Raw genomic sequence first — 8,610 nt, 5'->3', positions numbered from 1 at the left:
CTATAGATTGACTTCAGGAAATTTCTCATTCCATAAGCACAGAATTGTGAGTGTAATTTCAAGGGGTTCATAGACCCTCTGAAGTTCATCTATACAGTCCAGATTAACAAGTGACCTGCTCTGCTGGTAGGCTAGGGGGAAGTTCTAGCTCTTAGTTTTCAGTATTTTGTGGAAGCTGGAATTGATTCTCTTCAGACACTTCTTAGTACATCCTAATCTTGTGTCTTCTAGAAAATTTTCCCCAGTTTTTACCTCTAATGTTAGGATCCAAGAGGAGCTTGGATCTGAGCTGATGCATCTATAAATTATGATTTAGAAAAATGTAATTGGAAATTACATATTCTTTCCTTTTTTCCTCTGGAAGTCCTTTTATGATTAAGCTTTTGGTTCCCAAGCCTTTCTGTGAACTGGATTTTTTATGAGAGAACCACTTGTGTAGAGAGATGTGTATTCACTTTTTCAAAGGAAAGCTCTTCTTTCCTGTGTACATACTTGTCTAGGTAGTATAAACACTTGCCCCAGGGCTGTCAGCAAACACCCACAGCCATTGTCATTTATTGTCCAACACCTACATAACACAATTCTAAAATCCTACTTAACTTGGATTCCTGTCATTTGGATTGGGCAATATTAGGCTTTTCTTACATGTGTCAGTATATGAATTAATTAATTAATGTAGATAGCAAATCCATAATTAGGTCCAGTATGTCATTAAGAAGTAGAGATTTAAATTACATATTTAAATAAGATCCTGTCATTGATATATAATTTACTTTTCCCATCCTTTCCCCTACAATACAGCCAAGTTCAGTTTGTCATTGCTAGGGGATTTTAATTAGGGTATTGCCACATCTTAATTAGAGACGAGGTTACCCAGGGTCTTCAGATTAATTGGATTCTCTATTTTGTGTTTGCTTTTTTTTTCCCCCACAAAAATAAGCTGGAGGTAAGCATATGTATAACATAAAAAAATACTAATTGCTTCAATTTCCATAAGCATTTACCAGGAAAATGGCAGCTGCCACCTTCTCAACTAACAGGTAGCTATAGTTGTGGATGTGGAAGGGATCTTCCACATACTACTATTTGTGTGTGACTTACCTTTGTGTGGAAATTTTTTTTTTTTTTGATTGTCAGTCTAGGTGCATCTTTCCATCATCTGTTAGGAACCATAGAGAGGTTTAAGGTAGATTCACTTGAGAATGTGTTTATTATTTTGTACCTCTGTGTTTATTATTTTGTACCTCTGTGAGAATGTGTTTATTATTTTGTACCTCTGTGCACAAGCACGTATGTCTCACTTGACATTCAGTGCGTCTTAATGAAAAAGTACACAAATTGCTCTGCACATCTGGTTTCGTTATTTCTACCCAAAGATTATTTGGGCTGTGGGTCTGCAGTGACACCTAGTGGGTGATAAGGATGTGAGCATCAATGATTAAAATGAATTTCACAGCTAACTTCTAGGGTCTTTGGGCATCATGTATTTGTTTTAATGTTCCATTTCTATTACTGTTTTCATCAATTAGGATCTAGTTGTGGGGAAATTAAAAGGATTCTCCTCATTGCCAATTGTGAAACAGACTGCCGGTTGGTCTCATCACCTAAGTCAGAATTGTTAAGTTTGGAACAGATTTCCAAGATAACCAATCCAATCCCCATTTTTTGTTTTTTGTTTTTTAGACATGAGGTCTTACTATGTTCCCTAGGCTGGACTTGAACTCCAGGGCTCAAGGGATCCTCCTACCTTAGCCTCCCAGGTAACTGGAACTACAGGCACATGCCACTATGCTCTAATTCTCCATTTTTAACAGGAGGAAACTAACTGAAGCCAAGAGGGAGTTACTGATGTGAAGTCACAATTAAGTGCTAGAACTTAAACTTGAATCTCCACCATCTGATTCCCAAGCTTTCTACAATACCCCACACAGCATTTAATTCTGAGTTTTCTTTTTAGTTTGAGAACTTGGTACTCAGCAAAACCAGTACTGATACATAAAGTCAGATTTTCTTTCAATAATATGGGGTCAGTGTTCAAAATAGAGCTGTTGATAAATAAAATCAAATGCTTTACCTGTTAGACAGTGAGCATCCACAAATACAGTATACAAGCAGGCAAGAACCATCAGGGATATCATAGAGGAGTTGTTTATGTTTACATTGAGGGATGGAGTGGGAAGATTACACTAGGCCTTTAATAACCCTCCTAAGATTCTGTGAGTTTTCTCTAGCAAGGTAGAAAGCCAATCTGTGTTCAAATTATTGTATTTTCTAGTATATACCAGCACCTTTGGGAGGAAAGGAGAATCAGTATTCAAAGAAACAGTCATTTTAGGGTTTGTGGCACATAATTTGTTTAATCCAGATTGGATACATCAGGTACAGCAGTGGCACACGACTCAGTACTGTAAATGATATACATGTTTTAACATATGCACTACAGTTTCAAAAGAAGACGACAGGAAACTCAAGGGTTTTTTTTTTTCATAGAAAGTTTTCATGTTTTATCTTCCTGCAGTTTTGTACAGTATATTTCTTCTTTGCCATTGTGATGTTGATAAGCAAAGCCCATTTATTATACGAAAATAGAAAAGAACACACTTGATGTATCTCACGATGACATTAATGGGGGGAAGGGTGTGACCTCTAAGGAAAACATTACATTGGAATGTCTGATTATCAAAAATATACCATCCCTCCCACCTCCCAGGTTTGTAAAATAGTCCATTGGTCCAAGGAGCCCCCCAGGACTTGGGTCAGTGCCCTACACTGGTTAGAGTGACATCATCCAGTGTAGTTGAGTAACCTGCTAAGATAAATGTCATTCCCACACTTGAGAAAAAACACAGAACATTCTGAATAGAAAACAAGACTTAAAAGGAACCCCTTTAAAGCTGTTTCATTTTCTGATAGCCACTTTCTCTTAGTTTTAATGATGCTCTTCATGGTGCTGTTTGGGCTCCGAGGGTCATGGGTCATAACAATGTTTTTCCTTCATCTAGTCATTTTAAAGCTTTGCAAGTAATGAGATTTCATTAGGAAATCAGAAAGAGAAAATAAAAGTTTGTCATGGTTACCATGCCAAGTAGTGTAGAAAGGAAATGAATATTGCCTTAAGTTCACAGCATTGGGATATTTTTGCCTTATAGTTACCTGGTAATTGAAGTGAGAGACTGGAAAACTGGAATTCATTAATAACCTCAAAATCTAGTGTTAGCTCAATTTTCAACCACTTCCTCTGCAAAACTTAAGGAAAAACTCTTAAGTACATAATGTCCCAATGTACACTTTCCTTGTCTACAATCTAATAAGTGATATTCTGAACTGTAGGAATCATATTTTGAAAACTGGATAAAATCATCAGCATATCCACAAGTTGACGTTTTTGTTAATCATAGATGGGCATTAACTGTCAACTTTAAGTTCTGTTCAAATTCTGTGTGATTGTAAGCTAATGTGTTCAACTGTCACTGAGAATGTCTACTGGTCTTTTGAAAGGGAGTCTATGCAGTTAGTCCTGAGCTTGGCACTAGTTATGAAAATAGGAGATGAAGGAGAAGTAGTACAGAGTTTGTTTCTAGAGATCTTGGTTCACGGTGGTTCTGAATTGAATACTTCCCTCCCCCAAGTCACCACCCGGGAAATCCGGGTATTAAAAATATAAGCAAGCCTCAGAGCAGTGCAATATAATGTGGAGGAAAAATCCTAGGACAAGATGTCTTAAGTCCTGGATTGCAATAATGGTTCTGCCACTAAATTGCCATGTGAACTTGGATAAATCATTCAGTTTCTTTCACATGTTTTCCCCTCTCTGAATCAAGGATTTAGCTACTTTACCTACTACCATCACAGACTGTCATAAGGACCACAAGGAGTATAAAAGGTATGCTTCAAAATGTCATTGTCCTAGTCTTCTCTTCATTGAGAAGAGAAAATAAATTTGACTAAAAAAGTTGACTCTTCACTTGTTCACTGATTTCTGACAAAATTGATAGTCCATAGATGGTTCTACCCAGAGAATGGTGGTTTCCAAAGTATGGTTTGTATTGGTACAGTCAGGTGATTTCCAAGGGCTGTGTCCAAGTAGTATTGACATATACGTATTGACATATAAGACTATGTCTCCAATTACAGTATGGATTCTTTGATGGATCTTCTCCAAAGCATCACTGCTCTCAGAGGCAGTGGGTGTGGTAGAAAATGCATTAGACTAATAGTCAAAAGACTTGTGTTCTGGTCTCAGCTCTGTCATTAAATAACTGCATGACCTTGAACAAGTCATTTAATTTTTCTGGGTCTCAGTTTTCTATACTGTAAAATGAATTAGATATTCTTAAATCTTTTCTAGTTCTGATATGCTCTTAATACTACATTTTCTAGGTTCACATTCATTTGACATTTGAATGTAACTGTTAGGTTTGTTTGTTTTGTCCTCCCCCTCCTAATGCTGAGTGGGACTGAATGGAATAGGTGGTTTTGGGAATCTTTTATTATGTCAAAGTGGTTCATGAACTATGAAAGCTCAAGGGTCATGGCTATTGGCCCCCAGAAAATCCTAATATCCTGGTTTTTCAGTCACTGGCCAATGAATTAGACTTATGAAACCGATTCAGCATACTTTGGACCTTGTGTTTTCTTACAATACCCTTTAGCAGTGTCATCTGGCTGTGTTCTGTTATGTAGATGAGCCATTTTCCAAAGGTTGACATTTTTTGGACCAGAAGTGAGCTGAATCTTTTCTCTGGCTAAGGCTACAGTGGAGGATGGAGAAAAAGGGGATAGTCTAGTGGTCTTTTAGGAAGTGGCATGATGTGGGCTCTGAACGTGAAGTGGAAGGAACACAAAACATTCTGTTGATTAGGACCAATAAAAAAAAAAACATGGGAAATTGCTTGGGACATGATATTTAACATTTATTAATTTTTGTGGGAACCAGTAAAATGTTCACTTGGTGCCCTATCAAACAGATCCTTTGTTGAATCTGTCACTATTCTAACCCTGTAATGATCTGTTCTTAAATTCACCACAGGAAGTTTGTATGTGTATGCAACCATGTTCTAATTTACCTCCTTTTTTTTTTTTCTTTCTTTTTTTTTTTTTTTTGAGACGGAGTCTTGCTCTGTCGCCTGGGCTGGAGTGCAGTGGTGCAATCACGGCTCACTGCAACCTCCACCTCCCGGGTTTAAGCAATCCTCCCCCTCAGCCTTCCAAGTAGCTGGGATTACAGGGGCCCACCACCATGCCTGGCTAATTTTTGTATTTTTAGTAGAGATGGGGTTTCACCGTGTTGGCCAGGTTGGTCTTCAACTCCTGACTTCAGGTGATCTGTTCGCCTCGGCCTCCCAAAGTGCTGGGATTACAGGTGTGAGCCACTGCGCCCGGCCCTATTTACCGCTTTATTATCTCTTACCCCACTCAGATCTTATGAAGTATAACTAAGATACTTAGACACTTGTAATTTTGCTCTAGTACTCATTTTCTTTAAGAGAAAAATTCTTTTCTAGTCCTTTGCCTGCCCTCTAAGTGAAGTTTAGCTTGGTCTTCTAATGAGATGTGTATATGAAGTGAATTGATTTAAGTATGTATTCTCTGATGTGATTAGGTTGGTTGTGTGTATACACATGTACTCTGTAGTTGTAAAGCTTTTCTGCCTTTAGTCTGTAAGCTCAGAGGGCAAGAACCACTCCATTCCCACATTAGGGGAAATCCTTGAGGCCAGACCCAGAGAAAGAACTCAGCCCGTGGTCAATGAGGATAAGCATAAGGAAATAAAGATAGAAAGAAGGCTCCCTCTCCTCTGCCTTCTGCCCACATTCTGGTTAGGTGCCACCTCGAAACCTTTTGAGCCTACAGGGTCAATCGAGCTGGGATCATAGGGAAGCCCACGAAGGGTGTTTTTAGGTTCCTGGCTAGTGAAACTCATTTAGATGGCTGTGGTGGGGAGAGAAATTCTTGGCCTACAATTAAACAGCTAACCACTAAGCTGTAGGATGGATAGGCAGCTCCCGAGGAGCTCACGTATTTCAGAGTCCAGGCTACAGAGACTGCAGCAAGGTGGCTGGGTGTTGGGAAGGGCAGGAAAGGACTTGTCACTAACCCTGAGGCCCACCTACTCTGCTATAAGCAGTGAACAATGGTTAGGAGGATTCCAGAAATGCTGCCCCCAGCTCCACCAGGGTGCAAGCTAGTTGAACAGATATGTTGTCCAGGTGTTCAAGAAATAATCTTCACTCCTTTGCTTGCACAGAGGTGATCAGGCTTCTCCCCCATTTCAGCATCTTCAGGGAGATCAGGCCGAAGCCTCTTCAGACATCAAGTCATCTTTCATAGCAGGTAAGAATCATCTAGAATCTCTTACTTGCTTTTGCTTTGAAGCATTTTTCTTGAGGCACACAGGCTTACCCTTCCACAGCCTCTGTGTGGGAGTTGCCTCTGGTGTGATATAAGTCAGAGGAATCTTGGTCCCCGTACCACTGCCCTCTCTGGAGGAAACTACTCCCGGGGCCTTTTGGAAGGGCTCTGGATGGGCTTTATGGTGGGTCTTGGAGGAAGGGTCTATAGCAAGGTGCCATAATGACCAGCTGAGGCTGCGATCCCTGGGTCCTTCCGTTCTCCCCTCACTGGCACATACCAGAGTTGACCGCGTCTCAGGTGTTGGCGATTTGCCTTTTCAAGATTCCAGTGTGATAAATCTGTTCATTCCCTTTCTTTCCCAGAAACTGAAACTGCAAACACCAGTGGTTCCAACCCCAAGGGAAGCACCTCTGTTCTGTGAGGTAGACTTCCCTTACCCCTAAACTCTCCCAATTTTTGCTTCACTCTTTCCTCCTCTGTAGTTGCATTCACACAGATAGAACTCCCAGGCACAAGTCTGTTGTGCGTGGCAGTGATGAAGAAGGCTTTACTGATGTGTTTCAGGATCATTGGGATCCAGGTAGAGACAGATGGCTGGACATAGAAACAGCCAGGGGTAAGCACAGAGGTACAGAGACAAGGGAGACAGGGACAGACAAAGGGTAAGGATTGCCGTGTGGTCACTTGGCAGCTTTGCGCAGGTCAGCTGGGCAGTGGGGGCCCAGGCTCAGTTGACCTCACCCACCTGGGGGAATGGAGAGAGAACTCAGCAATAACTGACTTCTTAGCCTAAAAGCTTTTGCTATAAAAGGAGAAAAAAAAATCCCTCACAAAATGCATTGTTTTGGTTCAAAGGTGTTGGGTCCATGGAGAAAAACATTTCACAAAAATCCGTTGGTGTTTTTGTTTTCCACCTTTTCCCATGAATAAATATTATCCATTAAGAGCCTTGAAAAAGGTGCTTAAATACACAGTGTTATATTTTCTTTCTGTTTTGCTTGTGACAACTTGGCCTCTTTGCTGCTCTTGGTCTTGTATTTTCCTCACTGGGGTCTCCAGAAACGATTGTTATTTGGTCTGAGTCTGAGGCTCCTCCATCCAGGCCATGTCCTGGCACATAGCCTATATCTCCTGGCCCATCCCTGACCCCCCCACCCTCCCTCCCTTCCTCTGGCCCCAGTGAGATGCAGTATCACAGGGCTATGTCCACGCTAGCAGCGTGAACCTCAGGTGCCCCTTTGCTACCTGTTTTTCCTTCCAGGCACAAGTCTCAGTGCTAGGGGTACAATGGGGCAGGCAGAAATAGTGGGGAAAGGAGGGAGGGAGTGGTCCCAGTGGCCACCCACCAACATGCCAGTCCCCTTCATTCCCCACTACCCCCTCTGGCCCTCTGTCCAGTGGTTTTACAAGGCGGAGACCTTGACAACATTGCTGGCTATGGAAGGAATGTTCGTGTTGGGGCCTGGGCTGGCAGGGGGTGGCCGACTTTCCCCCTCTGGGGTTAGCGCTGGGGGAGTGGGGATGCTGATGATGGCTGTGGTGATCTGGGATGTTTTGCAGTTTGGTCTCAGTCCATCGTCTGCTTTCAAATTAAGGCTGGAGCGACTGGGATAGAAAAGAGTGAGTTGATGATGGTTCCTGCTGGCCAGCATCCCAAAGCTCCCTTGACCCCCTACATTTCTTGCTCATGGTAACTAGGAGGATATTTTGTTGTGCCTCTATCTCTGCCTTTTGTAATCAACTTGTAATTATCCGTTCTAATTATTATTCCCAAACTACTAGCAATTATCAAGTTGTGTATAGTAGGCTTTGAACTGCAGAGTGTACATCACCCCCACCAGTGATTGTTTACCTATCATTTGTGGCATTTGGCATTTGCATTCCCTGAATTCTCTGCAACCCATTTGGAGGTAGTGGGAAGTGGCCTAAATATAAGCAGACAGGGAGGGAAAAGTCAGTCTCTGGGATTCAAATCAACCTAGGATAAGCCATGAGTAACACAGATATGAAAACTGTTTCTCGAGAAAATGGTTGGTTCATTCCTTGTACCAGATCAGGTCATTTTTGTGTATCTAGAGACACATTATTTTATATGTATATATATAATTCTTTTTAAAGTTGTTTTTTTTTCCCTGTTATCTATTTTCAGCCTAAGCTGCTATAGTACCTACTCCAACAGCATATGAAGGGCCTTTGGGTTTCCTTGCAAGGAAAGGAGGAAGGTAGAGGGGCTCATGCATTAGATAAGGGGAGTGG

The 8,610-nt window shown here is 41.4% G+C and overlaps 1 protein-coding gene across 3 annotated transcripts in view; it reads right to left on the bottom strand.

Annotated features, from left to right (window-relative positions):
* Positions 1-2,329: 2,329 nt before the first annotated feature.
* KCND3 (potassium voltage-gated channel subfamily D member 3) overlaps positions 2,330-8,610 on the bottom strand; it is a 214,533-nt gene continuing 208,252 nt past the window's right edge. For 2 of the 3 annotated variants that reach the window (XM_032155007.2, XM_032155010.2), the window contains one exon: positions 2,330-7,959. In XM_032155007.2, coding sequence (XP_032010898.1) covers positions 7,758-7,959 — 202 coding nt within the window. In that variant the 3' untranslated portion in view covers positions 2,330-7,757. The remainder of the gene's footprint in view (positions 7,960-8,610) is intronic. The other variant, XM_058439466.1, reaches the window with a different exon arrangement.

This window comes from Hylobates moloch, unplaced genomic scaffold, assembly GCF_009828535.3.
Source record: "Hylobates moloch isolate HMO894 unplaced genomic scaffold, HMol_V3 SCAFFOLD_5, whole genome shotgun sequence".
Lineage (NCBI taxonomy): Eukaryota > Metazoa > Chordata > Mammalia > Primates > Hylobatidae > Hylobates > Hylobates moloch.
The sequence above is the reverse complement of the archived record's forward strand: the minus strand, read 5'-3'. Positions and strand labels throughout refer to the sequence as shown.